General features: G+C 44.5%; 1 protein-coding gene across 2 annotated transcripts in view; it reads left to right on the plus strand.

Annotated features, from left to right (window-relative positions):
* tub (TUB bipartite transcription factor) overlaps positions 1-16,634 on the plus strand; it is a 337,777-nt gene that overhangs the window by 259,673 nt on the left and 61,470 nt on the right. The window contains exon 4 of one of the 2 annotated variants that reach the window (XM_086007914.1): positions 14,984-15,121. The exons of the other annotated variant lie outside the window; for it this stretch is intronic. Within the exon in view, the coding sequence (XP_085864040.1) occupies positions 14,984-15,121 (138 nt within the window). The remainder of the gene's footprint in view (positions 1-14,983; positions 15,122-16,634) is intronic. 2 annotated transcript variants of the gene reach the window in all.

Consider the following 16,634-nt stretch of genomic DNA (forward strand, 5'->3'; position numbering starts at 1 on the left):
CGCCCTTTGCCAGATAGCCGGAGCTGAGGCTACTCCAAACACCAGCCGGTTGTATTGATAGAGACCTTTATGAGTGTTGATCGTAAGGTATTGTTTCGAAGCTTCTTCTGTGGTGTATGTAACCTGTTCCACCTTAAGAGAACTACCTTAAGAGATGTACTACTTTCTCTTGGCTGCTGTATACTGTAATACCGGTGGTGACCACACCGGTATATAAGTGTTGTGTAGGGATTTGCTGGGCAGTCCAGCCCTGACCTCCGAATAGTAAAGACCTGATAAAAGTTATTCTTGTTGTCTGTGTCCAGTGATTGATCCTAAGCATAACTGGGACACACAGACTCAACAGTGGCGATGAGTCCGATCTTACCCTGCGGCAGTTTTACATCCAAGGCAGCTTCGTCCTCAGAACGGGTGTCGAGAAGAGGCATCCGCCCTCATCATCCTGCTGAGCACCATCGCACGGGAGGCATCGAGAACCCAGGTTAAAAAGAAAAATTCTGACCACGAAGCCCTCCATCAGCGACAGGCAGTGATCATCCCTTCTACCACGGTGGTGGGTAAGCCGATCAGCGACACGAGCAGAAAGTCGGCCACGTTGGCTGTGGAGTAGGGGAGGGAAAACGAAGGAATAAGGGTGGAGAACTCGACCACGGCCGGTCAAAAGGGCCGGGCTGCAATCGAGGCCGAGAGGCGCAGCGACTGGGGCAGCTTAAGGCACGAGAGCCGCGGAGAACTCAAACGCAGCCGGTGTAAAGGACCGGGCTGCAAGCAGGGCTGCGAGGCAAAACAGCGTCGGGGAATTGAGAACCGCTGGGGAGGCGAGAACGGCAGCAGCACGGCAATCGCCATTGCAGCCAGCGGGGGAAGAAGGCAAATGCGGGAATCCGCCATTGTAGTCGGCGGGGGAAGAAGACGAGCGTGGGAAAGACCGCCAAGCGCGGGAAGCCGCCATTTTAGTAGGCGGGGGAAGAAGACAAGCGTGGGAAGCCGCCATTTTGAGAAAAAGAAAAATTTAAAAACTTGCAAGGATGCCTAAACATGGGAACATTAATACCTTTGATAGCGATATCGAAGATTGGACCACGTATGTAGAACGCATGGAAGTTTATTGTAAAGCAAATAAGGTACCAGATGATGAGAAAGCACTAACCTTATTAAGCTCAATGGGTGCGAAGACATACGGGCTATTGAAGCACCTTCTATCACCAAATAAACCGGCAGATCAGACTTTCGCGAATATTGTTACTGTCCTGAAAAATCATTTAAACCCCACGCCGCTGATGATAGTGGAACGATTTAAATTTTACAGAAGAACGCAGCTGAAAGACGAAAGCAACGCTGAATTTTTAATTGAACTGCGTAAGCTATCGAAGTACTGTCAGTTTGGAACAGGACTAGCAGATGCGCTGAGAGATAAATTTGTGTGTGGATTGTTAAAAGGAGGAACACAAAAGCGACTGCTTGAGGAGAATGATCTTACGCTTGATAAAGCTGTCACTATTGCAGCATCGCAAGAAGCCGCAGCGAGAGGCACGGCGGAAATGCAGCTACGGTCACCGGAACTCAGCACCAATCAAATGGTCTTGGGTACAGTAAAATGTTATCGTTGTGGAAAGACAACGCACGATCAGAACCAGTGCTGGTTGAAAAATCAGGAATGCAGAAAATGTGGCAGGCTTGGTCACATAGCTAAAGTATGCCGGTCAGGAAAGAAGACCAGCAACAAAAAGTCACCGCAGGAAAAGTACAGAAAGGTACACAAGGTGACAGAGAACAGTTCGAACAAACAGAAGTCAGATTCAGACTCCAGCAGTAATGAACTGGGTAGTCTAAGAGTATACAATGTTGGTAAGGAAGCAGACCTCCAAACAATTTGGGTCACACTTCAGATAGCAGGAGTCCAAGTGAAGATGGAATTGGACACTGGATCGGCATTGACGGTCATGAATAAGCAAGATTACAAAAGGTTATTCCCACATATTCCCCTATGGGATACGGAGATTGTATTGAAAACATACACGGGGCAAAGAGTATACCCCATCGGGAAGATAGAGGTAAAGGTGGTCCACAAGGGCAAAGAAAGCCGAGGAATGGACTTATATGTGCTACCTGAGGGAGGTCCACCACTACTGGGACGGGAGTGGATTAGGAAAATAAATATGGACTGGCATTCCTTAAAAGCACTAACGGTAGATTCCGGTAAAAAAGATGTCAAACCTAAACGATTGTCCAGAATATTGGACGATGCTAAAGAGGTGTTCCAACAGGGACTGGGAACACTGAGAGGAATTACGGCAAACATCAAGGTTGAAGAACATGCAAACCCGAAATTTTTCAAAGCCAGACCGGTACCTTATGCGATACGACCTGCTGTGGAAGCTGAGCTGGAAGGGCTAGAACGTTCAGAAGTGCTGTCTAAGGTAGACTGGAGTGAGTGGGCTATGCCCATTGTTCCCGTCATGAAGCGTTCATCGAGCAACAAGCCGGGGGAACCGGGGAAGGTTCGCATCTGTGGAGATTTCAAGATCACTGTTAATCCGGTGCTTCACACGGTGCAGTATCCGCTTCCGCGGATTGAGGATATCTTCGCTTCATTGTCTGGCGGGAAACACTTCACCAAGATAGACCTGGCGCAGGCGTACTTACAGTTGGAAGTTGAGGAAGAGTCACGCCAGTATCTCACGATCAACACGCATAGAGGCTTGTACCGGTATAATAGACTGGTTTTTGGAGTGGCATCGGCTCCAGCAATTTGGCAGAGGGCCATGGAGCAGGTATTACAGGGAATTCCAGGCACACAATGTTACCTGGACGATATTCTGATTACAGGAGATGATGACGAGGAACACCTTGCAAATTTGGAACTGGTGCTCACCAGATTGAAAGAATATGGACTTCGAGTTAATCGCCAGAAATGTGAGTTCTTTCAGAAGCGGATCTCATACTGTGGTCATGTCATTGACCAGGAGGGGCTTCATAAGTCTCCTGACAAGATCGAAGCTGTTGTGAAGGCTCCCGCTCCGGATAATGTATCCCAGTTGAGGTCGTTCCTAGGGTTGATTAACTATTACCATAAGTTTCTGCCAAATTTATCCACGGTGCTGCACCCGCTGAACGCTCTTTTGCAGAAGGGAGTACCATGGAAGTGGAGCGAGGACTGTAAGAGGGCCTTTCGCAAAAGCAAGGCATTGATCACCTCAGAGGAAGTGTTGGCTCACTTCAACCCAACGCTGCCTATTCGTTTGGCTTGTGATGCTTCTCCATATGGTATTGGGGCAGTACTCTCACACAAGTTGCCAAATGGCCTGGAGAGGCCAGTCGCGTTCGCATCCAGATCATTGACCTCCACGGAGCGCAACTATGCTCAGATAGATAGGGAGGCTCTCAGCCTTGTGTGGGGAGTAAAGAAGTTTAATCATTACCTGCAGGGCCAAAAGTTTACGCTTCTGACAGACCACCAGCCGTTGGTATCCATTTTTAACCCTAAGAAGGGTGTTTCGGTGATGACAGCACAGAGACTCCAGAGATGGTCCCTTTTCCTAGGGGCACATCAATATCAGATTGAATTCAAAGGTACAAAGCAGCATAGTAATGCTGATGGGCTGTCGCGCCTGCCACTACCTACAGAGGAGGAGGCACCGACGGTTGACCCTGTTGAGTTATTTCACTCGACCATCATCGAATGTTTACCAGTCACCAATGCAAGTATTGAAAGAGAAACCAGGAACGACCCGACACTGTCCCGGGTCTACGAAGTGACAGTGAAGGGATGGCCAGCACATGGTGATCCACCGTTACCGGCATTCTCAGCAAGACGAGAACAGCTGTCCGTCTGTCAAGGAACATTGATGTATGGAACAAGGGTGATTATTCCTCCTAAGTTAAGAGAGAGAGTTCTAAAGGAACTGCATGAAGGTCACCTGGGGGGAGTCAAGATGAAAAGCCTTGCTAGGGCTTATGTGTGGTGGCCGGGTATCGACCAACAGATAGAGGATCTGACGAAAAGCTGCTCAGGGTGCCAAAAAGTGCAAAATGCACCTCCGATTGCACCGCTGCATCCATGGGAATGGCCTTCAACCCCATGGCAACGTGTACATATTGACTTTGCTGGTCCATTCATGGACTCCATGTTTTTAATTGCGGTGGACGCACATTCTAAATGGCCAGAAGTGATTAAGCTGACTACCACTACCTCGGAAAAGACGATCGCGGTGCTAAGAACGATATTTGCAAGAAATGGATTGCCAGAACAAATATGTTCAGACAACGGACCGCAGTTCGTGTCAGAAGAATTCCAGAAATTCATGAAGAAGAATGGGGTGAAACATTATACCTCTGCCCCATATCATCCGGCTACAAACGGGTTGGCCGAGAGATTTGTACAAACATTCAAAAAAAGCAATAAAGGCCATGAGCGAAGATCAGATTCCACTACAACACAAGGTGGACAAATTCCTACTGGCATATCGAAACGCCAATCATGCAGTGACAAACCAAAGTCCTGCCATGATGTTCTATAACAGGAGGTTGCGGTCCAGGTTGGACTTGTTAAAACCAAATGTGCGGAGGGAAGTTGAAAACAAACAGTTCCAGCATATAAATAACAAGACCACTCGGAGTTTCGAAATAGGACAACCAGTGTTAGCCCGGGACTATAAAAATGAGAAATGGCAATCTGGAACAATTCGGGCCAGACAAGGACCCCTGATGTACACGGTAGATACTGGTGAAAATGTAATACGGCGTCATGCTGACCAACTGGTAGAATCGAGAACAAGGGTCGAACCCATGGTTACGGCAGAGACAACCGTGGAAGAAGTTAGTGAACCTGAAGCATCTACCTCAGAAGTGAATGTACCTGATGATGATGTCCAATCCATAAGAGACCAACTAGATGAGTCACCCCAGCAACGAGAATCAGAGACCCCTGAAAGGCGTTATCCAACTCGAATCAGGAGGCCTCCTCAGAGACTGAATCTTTGAACTGTTTTGCATGAAGTTGTATATATATATATGTTATTATGTTATGTTAAATGGGGATATAACTGTTAAGCTAAAAAGGGAGGATTGTGGTGTATGTAACCTGTTCCACCTTAAGAGAACTACCTTAAGAGATGTACTACTTTCTCTTGGCTGCTGTATACTGTAATACCGGTGGTGACCACACCGGTATATAAGTGTTGTGTAGGGATTTGCTGGGCAGTCCAGCCCTGACCTCCGAATAGTAAAGACCTGTTAAAAGTTATTCTTGTTGTCTGTGTCCAGTGATTGATCCTAAGCATAACTGGGACACACAGACTCAACATCTTCTACCTCCATTTGCAAGTACGCCTGGGCTAGATCAATTTTGGTGAAGCGTTTACCTCCAGATAGCGATGCGAAAATATCCTCAATTCGTAGAAGCGGATATTGTACCATGTGAAGGACTGGGTTCACTGTCACCTTAAAATCCCCACAGATGCGGACCTTCTTTGGTTCCCCAGGCGTATTACTCAACGACATCTTCATTACAGGAATGATGGGTGTAGCCCACTCGCTCCAGTCCACTTTGGACAGTACTCCTGAACGTTCCAACCCTTCCAGCTCTGCTTCAACAGCTGGTCTGATCGCATAAGGCACTGGTCTGGCCTTCAGAAACTTTGGGCTTGCATTTTCCTCTATTTTAATTGTTGCTGTTATTCCTTTTAGTGTTCTTAGTCCCTCCTGGAACATTTCTTTTGCGTCAGTTAGCATTTTTGACAGTCGTCCAGGTGTGACGTCGTCATCCTTTTTGGCCTCAACCTTCAGTGCCTGTATGGAATGCCAATCTAATTGTATCTTCCGGATCCATTCACATCCTAGCAGTGGTGGTCCTCCATCTGGCAATACATATATATCCATTTTAGGTATTTCCTGGCCTTTATATGTCACTTTCACCCTTATTTTTCCTTTGGGGTAGACTTTTTGCCCCGTATACGTCTTCAAGACAATCTCTGTAGCTTTCAAGGGTATGTGTGAAAATAGCCGCTTGTAGTCTCTTTGATTTATGACTGTTAGAGCTGACCCTGTGTCCAATTCCATTTTCACTTGGACTCCGTCTATCTTGAGTGTAACCCAGATAGTCTGGTGATCCTCCATTTCGGTTACCTTATGTAGTTTCAGACAACCCAGCTGCTTGCTTCCGGAGTCTGTGTCACTTTTCTGTTCGTCTGAACCACTGTCCATCACCTGGTGTACCTTTTTGTACTTCTCCTGTGGAGATTTCTTACTGTTGGTTTTCTTCCCAGACCTGCAGACTCTTGCTATGTGTCCTGCTTTCCCACACTGTCTGCACACTTGGTCCTTAAACCAACAACCTTTCTAGTCATGTGTTGTTCTGCCGCAGCGATAGCACTTCCCTGTTCCATAGGACATTTCATTGGTGCCATATTCTTGCGGTCTCCATTGTATCTCTGCAGCGCCCCTTGCGGCTGCTTCATGTGATACTGCCATACTGAAAGCTTTGTCCAGCGTAAGATCCTTTTCTGATAGAAGCCGTTTCTGGGTTCCTTCAGTTTGTAGCCCACACACAAACTTGTCCCTTAACGTATCTGCTAGTCCCGCTCCAAACTGGCAGTGTTTCGATAGCTTGCGCAGTTCCGTTAGGTACTCAGCATTGCTTTCGTCTTTGTGTTGGTTCCTTTTATGGAACTTAAATCGTTCTGCTATCAGCAGCGGTGTGGGGTTTAAGTGGTCCTGTAGGATTTCTACTATGCTTTCAAAATTCTTGTTTACCGGCTTCTCTCAGGTTATTAGATTTTGCAGTAACCCATAAGTTTTTGCACCCATGGAATTTAACAGAACCAGTGCTTTATTAGCATCTGGCACTTCATTCGCCCTGCAGTACACCTCAATACATTCCACATATGTCGCCCAATCTTCGACTTCATTGTCGAACGTAGAGATACTGCCACTCTTCGGCATCCTTGGGTGTGAGTTAACTGTCAAAAATGGCGCCTCCCGCGCTTCCCCTTCTTCTCCGCTGGCACAAAATGGCGTCTCCCGCGCATTCCTTCCTTCCCGCGCTCGCCCTTCTTCTCTGCTGCGGCTTCTAAAAATGGCGTCTCCCGCGCTCTTCCTTCTTCTCTGCGGCTCAATGGCGTCTCCCGCGCTCCCCTTTCTTCGCCCTGCGGACCCTGTTCATCCCGTGAGCCCTGGCTGTGCTCTGCGCGTTCTTTTTATATTTTTCGACGCCGCTCAGTCTAGAACCCGGCTGTTTCTTTACTCTCTCTCTCCGGTTGTTTTCTTTTTCTCGACGCCGCTCGGTGTTCAACCCCCGGCTGCGCCCTGCGCTCTTCACCCTCTGTCTTACCCCATCGACGCTGCTCGGCTTTCTCTACGCCGTCGGTCGGCTCCAGCCGCCGCTGCTCGGGAAGGGTCTGCGCTGGACCTGTCGTCGGTCTCTTGCTGCTCGTCGTGGCTGGGGAACCAAGCCCGGCTCTCCACAGCCTCCCCTGCGAAGTTCAATCTCTGCCTGGCGGCTGGGCGGTTGCTCGTGGTCGACGCCCGTGTTCCTGGCTTCGACTATTTTTTTTTTAATGTTGCAGGTAGATTCAAATCGACACTCGTCGCCACTGTTGGATCCGTGGTTCAGTGGATATGCTGTTATTAAATAATCACATGGATGCTGTACATTAACAATAAACAGGTCTTTACTGGAGGAGGGTAGTCTCTAGACTGGGGGTACAGAGGCATGCGCAAAGCTTATATACTGGTGTGGTCACTGCCGGTACTACACTTTACAGTAGCTGTAAAAGTAGTTCTGACTTAAAGGCACATACACTACACATACGTATAGGCATGAGGGACAATCGACCAGGATGTGCAGCAGATAGCAGGGATAGAGGGGGGTGCTAATTAAGGCCACCCTGAAGTGTGTGGTGGCTCCAAGCTGATTTGCAGTGAATGTCCCCACCACAGAAGTTCTGAGGATAGTCTTAACGGCTAGCATGAATGCTCAGACTACCATAGAGAACTGCAGTGCCAGATTGGAGAGGGCTCTCTTTGCTATCACTGGTCTTGCAAGGGGTGGAGCTTCTGCCCACCCTTTACAAGGTCAGTGATGCAGAGGGGTGGAGCCATGGTGGGGCCTCCAGAAGGCTGGAATTCCCATGCTCCAGCCCTCAGTTGAAACCCAGCATATGGTTGGCACAGGTACACCTGGTGAACCCAGGCATACCACCCAACTGGAAGGGCAGAAGGGGGGCCCATCTGGAGGTCTAGGCCAGGGTTGAGACCTGAACATCTGAACAGGAGGACTGAAATATTTTTTGAATAGTTAAAAGTAGCCCCTTACAAATGGATCACGGGGGCAACTTCTGTTAGCTTCTGGGTGAGGAGGTGGGGTTGGAGTGGGTGGTGCAGGGCAGGCACCTTCCATCCGTATCATTTTTTGGTATGGTGATAATATTTGTATTTAAAATAACAGATAAGGTAAAGCTACAGATTCTATCTAGTGTTTTAATTTATTCTAGTTTTATATTTTGTAAAACACTGCGGGATAAATTGTTCTAGATTTCCTTTCAAATGTTCAATTTATTATGTTTTAATAATTTAAGGAATATTTAACGTAGTTAAATTTATTTAAATTTTTTAAAATTTCAATACTGATATTTATGCTTCATTTGTGAAAATATAAGAAGAAAAGAACAGTCAAAGTCAAGAGAGGACTTTCAAGTTCTGCCAAGCTATTATCAAATTGTACTTTGAATACTGCGAAAGTGTATAGCCTAAATTCTCCTCTCCAGTGGCATTCTTGCTGGAATTATATATGCCAGAACTTAACACCTCCGTGCGTGACCCGACACTAACCTCAGCTTCATTCAAATTCAAAGGCAGGTTCCTTGTGGTATTCCCATCCTGTACCAATTGCCTGGTAATGGCAGTAGTGACATGCTCTAGCAGGTTGAGGTTTAGCATAGAGGCAGTGAGGGCTTAGCAATCATTCAGGAAAACTTCCAATCAACATATGACATTCATACGGTACTGCCGGGGGCTGTCAAAGTCAACATGGCCCTCAATTTTCACGTCTCAAGCTTCTTCCAGGCTTGCACTGGGAACATTTACATTGTTAGCATGTTTGTTGTCCACAACTGTATCAAGGAAGTCACACATATATTGTTCAATAGGATCAATGACTCAACCACTTTTGCCCAAGACCAACAACTGCAACACAACAAGCAATCCTACAGAATGGCTGGCTTTTCCAGAGTCCAGAAGGTCAATCAAGTGCACCCACGTTGTCATTTAAGCCCCTGTACATAATACTGTGTTCTTTCTGACCCAAAAGGAAATTTACGCACTTGACGTGATATGTGACAACCAGAATCATGCAGGTCAAAGATAACTTTCCCAGAAGCTCCCACTATGCATTCATGTCAAGCTGTCATCTGTTCCAGTCTTATTTTAAGGTGAGTGAAGAATGAAAGAATGGGTCCCTCTGCAGCCATGGCCATGACACCCATGTGCCAACCAGATGTATCTGCAGAGTGCCGATACAACAACACTCATGCTAAAACCAGAATTATTACTGAACTTACCATTTGGATTTCAAAATGTCTGGGCCAATTTCTCCCCCCAATACCCCCTGCTCATATTCCAGGATAATTCTCCTCTACTACATGTGCCACATCTTCACACTGAAGTGAGGCTTCTGCATGGAGGTTAATGATCGGGAAGGCAAAGCCATAATAAGTAAGAGGGTGAACAGGCCAGTGAGAAATTAGCAGCAGAACCAACAATGTAGCAAGGAAGACTAATGTCAGCCACTAATTCCAGGTGCTGTCCAAGATGTGCCACAGCTTCATCATTTTCATTTTTTTAAGGGACAAACCAAATCTGTAAAGTAACCATGCCCAAACCACTTTCATGCTAAGTTCTTCCAATATCATCCATTGCCATCTTATACTGGACTCCTGCTATATTTTACCCAATGACAAATACACACTCAACACAATGCTCAAATCTCATATCGTGCATTTACTTCCCTTACTGTGCAATGCATTAATGTTGGCACTTTGAACTGGCATGATGCTGCCTCTTGCTGCTTGTGCCTTGTTTCAGAAACAAACCTATCGTTCTTTCTAAGTGATTCTTTTGTGGGAGGATTAAGTGTGCTGGCTGGCAGCAGGGTTTTACTGACCACCTGCTGGGATTCTGATGGTCCTAGACTTCCTAGGGCTGTATTTTGTGAGAACCCTGCATCAAAGTCAACCTTGGGGTTGTGGTGTTGCTTGCTTTCTGCTTGGTGTACGTAGTGTTTTGGGGGAGGGGCTATTACCATCAATCCCCATTTTAGTGAATAATGAGTAAACATCTGTGCCTACTACTGATTCAGCAGCTTAAATACCTTCTAAATGCAATTCGTAGCTTATTAAGTTCTTCTTCCTTTTGATTGGCAGGCCTGCTATATGTGAGGTATAGCTTGCATTTAAACTTAGTGAAAACAGAAAATATTATGTAAATATTCCTGAATAGTACATGAACAGCAATTTCTAAGCTTAGATTTTCAAAATAACAATATTATTTAGTATGCTGCAAGTATCTCACTGTGAAATTTATATGCAAATTTGACTTGTGATTTCCTGAAATAAACAAATCCTTGTGATATATTCATTTGATCCTGATTATAGTTGGCATTGTTGTGATCAATTTGTCATGTTTGAGATTTCTGATTATGCCATAATGGGGTGGGTGGGGATAGCCTTGATATAATAGGTTTAAAATGCTACTATTGAGCTAAACTTAACTTACAAGGGATTAAATTCACAAGCAGTAGGGCTGGGAGATGTAGATCAGTATTTGGACAGGGGGCAGGAGTTTACCGCTTGGTTGTGCTGTTTTGTTCAGCGCAATTCGCCAGAAATCAGCCAGACCAGCACAAAAGTTTGTGGAATTTTAAGCATAAATTAGGTTTGGCGCAAATCGAGTTAGTTTAAAAATCATCACGCTAGAAGCCAACGCCGCCCACAAAACTCTTCACGCCCCCACATCGAATTAATCACCATTGCGAGTTTCTGCTAATTGCGCCCATTTGTGGGTCTTTGAGGAGGCTCTTAAAATTAAGCCTTTTTTTAAGCGCAAGGACACTAGGTGCGTTTAAAAAGTTTTTAAATCTGTTTTTTTTTTAAATTTACTAAGAAACTGACTACACCAATGTAACTAGCAAATGGGTGTGTATAGATTTTTTAAAGTCATTTCCAATTATTTAAAATTGAATTCCTCACAAGTGGTGGACTAGACAGTGATTAAAATGCTTATTTTTTTGTGATAAAGCCATTTTCAGCTGTATTGGTAAAACTGCACCAAGTCACCACTCTTAAATGTATCAATTTTTTAATGCAAAATGGTTTTTTTTAAATGACGTTCTAAAACGCTCCCCAATTGCTGGCTTATGGCAGATTTTACATTCAGTGATATGCAAATGAGTTTGAGCAGAAACGTGGGGAAAGAAACACTTATGAAAACTAGCGCAATTTTGAGCACAATTTGCCCCCAGATCGGCAATTGTGCCCAAAGCGGAAACTCTTGGCAAACCGGCATGCTTTAGCAATTAGATAGTTTAATATTCTATTGCTTAAACATTATGATACTGCTTCCCTCCCTTCCCTTTAGCTAAACCTTCTCCCAGGCTCCCTACTGCCCTAGCCCTGAACCCACGTCTTTCTCTAGTTTATCTCCTATCTCTCCTTCTGCCCTTTCGGAGCTCATTTTGTCCATGAGCCCCAGCTCCTGTTCCTTTGACCCAACCCCACTAAACTGCTGATCACCCAAATTCCCTTCCTGGCCTGCATGCTAGATGACATTGTAAATGATTCCCTCTCCTCAGGTACTGTCCCTCAAAAAAAAGCCATCCTCAACCTCCCTGTGCTTGCAAACTACCGCCTCATCTCCAACCTCTCTTTCCTCTCCAAAGTCTTTGAATGTGTTGCTTCCCAAATCTGGTCCCATTTCTCCTGCAACTCCATGTTTGAATTTATCCAATCAGGTTTTAGTCCCTGCCACAGCACAGAAACTGCCCTCAGCAAAGTCACAAATGACATCCTCTGTGACAATGCCCGTAGTGCATTATCCCTCCTCATCGTCTCTGTAGCCTTTGACACGATTGGCCACACCATCCTCCTCCAATGCAGCTCCTCCATTGTCCAGCTCAGTGGGACGACCCTTGCTTTGTTCCACTCTTACCTATCTAATTATGGCCAGAGCATTTCCAACAATGGCATCTCTTCCCACCACCTCACGCCTACCTCCAGAGTCCTCTAAGGATTTATCCTCGGCTCCTCATCTTACTCAACTACATGCTATCCTGTGAAGGAATAGACATATTCAGAAAAATACAACTTTCTATGAAAGAAAAAGCCTTATTAAAACATGACATACTGGGTTTGGAAGTCTGGAAGCCTTAACAATCAAAAGCTGTGAACAGCATACAGGCTTTTGAGATAAGATAAGTTGTTGACACTGAGATAATAGCCTTATTGAAGTAAAAGGTTGGAGGTTCCTAAAAGTCTGCAGCTTGGAGAAAACACAATGCTATACCCAGTTTAAGTGTTATAAACCAACACTTTGGAAAGAAACACAGAACATTAAAGAAATATATGCCTTCATAAAAATGACATCAAATGAAACACGAAGACATGATTATGTGTTGCAAACAGTTGAGGTAGCTAAGAAAACAATGGTGCAACCAGTTGAGGTGTTCTAAATGAAAAAGATACAAACAGGAGACTTCATAAGAATGACATCAAATAGATGCACTGCTCCACATTGTTTTTATGATAAGCTTTGAATATCTAAATGTAGAGACACCAACACAGCAGACATAATTCTGCAAGCTACCAGCTGAACTAACTGTAAGAATAGCAGGGGTCAGCAGAAGAATGACTAGAGATAATTAGCTTACATCAGCAGAAAACTTCAAAGGATATACCACTGAGAAAGGGTATAAAAATTGGATTTTCAAATGGGAAGATAGATTCGCTGAAAGGGGCAAAGTGATTCTCCGGCTTCAGCGGCAGGGTCTGTGAGTTCTCAACTCTTTGAGTCTCGGGTATCAAAGGTTTTGGTGGATATCCTGGAATAGACTAAGAAATGTAAAAATGTAACAAAGTTAAGATTTGAGAATAAGGATCTCTGATAATAAGAATTGTAAGTTTTCTGTATTTGGAACTGTTAATGTTGTGATTGAATCACCAGCTGTAAGTTACATGTCGGTTCTTTAATCAATCTATATTTTTTTAGAATTGTCTCACATAGAACTTCTGTATCAAACTCACAAACTCAATCTCTGTACACTCTTTGGTGAGGAGTTGCAGAATTCTGGAGGAGTTTTCCGGACCCTCATAATATCCGCAAGGCTACAGTTTAGCTAAACTTATTAAAAGTGCTATCTGGAGGATGGTAACATCTTCAGGTCATTCCTTTCCTTTAGGGAGAGTTAGTCTGAACCTTTAGACCCAATTAAGCATCTTTAGGATTCGGCTACCTCTAACTTTAGTTGAAGGTGAACGTCTGGGGAATACGCCTGATCTGGGGTAGCCCGAAAGGGGCTAGGACCAGTAACAATCCTTTCAATCCCATAGCGACATCATCAGTAGACATGGGGTCAGCTTCCAAATGTACACTGATGATATCAAGCTCCACATGTGTACCATCTTTCTCAGCCCCTCCATTACCTCTGTGTTGTCAGAGACTTGTCAGCATCCAGTCTTGGTAGGGCTGCAATTTCCTCCAATTAACTGCAGGGAAGACTGAATCCATTGTTTTTGGCAGCTGCCACAAAGTCTGTACCCTTACCACCAACTCCATCACCCCATGTCAGCCATTGTCTTAGGCCGAACCAGAATGTTTGCAACCTTGGTGTCATTTTCAACCCGGAGCTGAGCTTCTGACCCCATAACCTCTCTATCATAACGACCGCCTACTTCCACCTCTCTAACATCGCCTGCCTCCATCCCTACCTCAACCAATCTGCCGCTAAAACCCTCATCCCTGCCTTTGTCACCTCTAGACTTGACTATGCTTTCCTGGCCGGCCTCCCATTCTCTACCCTCCGTAAACTTTATCTATTCAAAACTCTGCTGCCCATATCTTAGCCTATCCTGCACCAAGTCCCATTCATCTATCACCTTGCTGCTGTACATTGGCTCCCGGTCCCCCAAAGTTCCCAATTTAAAATTCTCATCCTCGCTTTTCCCTATCTCTCTCTGTAACCTCCTTTGGCCCAACAAACCCCTCTAAACTCTCTACTCCTCTAATTCTAGCCTCTTCTGCATCGCCCCCAACCTGTGCCCTATTGGCAGTCACCTGGGCCTCACGTTCTGGAATTCCCTGCCTAAACCCCTCCGCCTACGCACCTCCCTCTCTCCCTCAGACCCTCCTTAAAACACAACTCGTTGGCCAAGCTTTTGCTCACTCCTAATATCTCCTTCATTGGTTTGGTATACACTTTTGTCTGATGATGCCTTTTTGAAGTGCCTTGGGAAGTTTTCTACATTGTTTAAATGCAAGTTGTTGACTGCTTTCTGTCCGATAGCATCTAACAAAAATGTTGTCGTGTATCTCATCTTGTAAGCAGGCCATTCATACCAGGTTTTATACTGGCAGTGAAATTACCCAGTTAAGTAGTTGGAATGAAGGCCAAGTATTGTTGTCCTTAATATTACATCTGGGATAATAATTACTTTTTGATTAAACTTGAGTTTAACTTGTAATTAATGTATAGTAACAGAATAAATGTAATATATAGCTGGTTTGTGCCTTTTTCAAGATATTCTATCATGTCTTCGGATTATAAGGAGGAGGAATATTGTCTGAAATTCATCACTTGCTCTTTACCTAAAACCTATTACAACTGTTCCACTGTTTTGCTTTTTCTCTGAATAACCTCCCTCTGCTTTATTCTTATCTTTTCTCTTTCTCTCTCTCCTTATCTCTCTTTCTGTTTTTTCCAAATATTTCCATGCAGCAGTGCAAGAGGCCGAACATGAGGATATAAAGGTTGTAACAGATGTGCAAGTTCCAAAGCCTTCTAAAAAATCAAAGTCCTCAGCTGCAGGCTCACAAGCTGCCAGCCTCAAGAAGGAGAAAAGGGGTAAACAGAAAGGTCAGCTTGCTACCACTGGCATTAAAGTAGATCTGCATGCAGACCACTTGTCTCTACATTGAAAAGCATACCTACTTGTGATAGAGAAATATACGACAGTGGATTTCATTTTATCTTAAATTTACAATTGGAGGTGTAAGCAATGATTAAAAAGTGCCATTAAAGCATGTCCTCCAAATTCCTATACAATCCTAGAAGCCTCAGAGTAGGATTCGTGGAAAAAGATGTAAAAGTATACAATAGTAGAGAGAGAGGGAGGAGTGTAGTTGCATGATAGAATTAATTTGGGGTGTGCAAATATATTGTGATTTGTGAAATATGATGCATTGTTACAGTGTTAAAAAGAGCAATGATGCTACAGCGATAAAGAGTTATGTCTCTTCCATATGCTATGTGATGAATTTATTGCCTGATTTTGAAACGGTTTTATCTGCTGTCCATTTGGCAAACCCATTTTCCAGATGGGGTTCATACCAGAAATGATGACTTACTTTCAGTGTGTGCAAAATAGGCAGGGTTGGGAGCAAATAAATGCCGCTCTTACTCAAAGAGTGATAAACATTTGGAATAATTTGCCAGGCAAGGTAGTAGAGATGAAATCATTAACTACATTCATTATGAAGGCGAGATGTTGTAAAGGGACAGTTAGGGTTGTAGAAGAATGAACTTTGATGGACCAAACTGACTTTTTTTGCCTTTGACATTTCTTATGTTATTAATAAAATCACTATGTAAATTATTACCTGGAGCCATGTTCCCTGTGGGACAAGACTACAGCTATATTTGAACTATGTCAGGTGAGGGGGGGGTTTGCCAAATTAATTTTTTATAACTTAGTCCCTAGCTGGATTATGCTTCACTTCTACGCCAGATGTTTCTCTTTTACCATTCAATCAGTGGTATTCTCTGTTTTAAGTTAAAAAAATTGGGATATCCCCACCAATGGAAAACAGCAATAGAAAATAGCTCCTGTGTATTGGTTTACTGTCCCCGGGCACACTCATCAAAGTTCAGCCCTGAACATAGTTGCTGATGTCCATCAGTTTATGAAGCACGTAGGTTTTATAAATGGTTAAATATGAAACTTGAATATTCAATGTAAATGTGTGAAGTGACTGTTTATAAAGTAGAGGCAGACACAATGAGGTCGATTTTTACTGCATTCGCCTGGCATTAACAACTTCAAAATTGGGCTGGTAGTCTCACTCCACCTGCAATGCAGCCTTGAGGCCTCAATCTGGCGAGCTGCCTCGGGACGACTATTTGGCGCCCTGCAGCTTGCCTGCAAAATTTAAATGAGGCCGCAACCTCAAAATCGCTGGGAACGGGCAGCTGGCCAGCGTGCTCCACTGGTCGGTCACACTGAAGTCAATATTGACTCCACGATTCTGCAGGCATTTCACTTGTTTGTGGAGAGAACTGATGTAGCTTCTGCTGTGCCTTATAGTTTACTCTCACTTCATTCGAAGAACACAGTTTTTTCACGGATCTAGGTTTTTCTTCCTTGTTGTAT

Source organism: Somniosus microcephalus, chromosome 15, assembly GCF_052327205.1.
Source record: "Somniosus microcephalus isolate GS21.2 chromosome 15, FLI_Smic_1.0, whole genome shotgun sequence".
Classification (NCBI taxonomy): domain Eukaryota; kingdom Metazoa; phylum Chordata; class Chondrichthyes; order Squaliformes; family Somniosidae; genus Somniosus; species Somniosus microcephalus.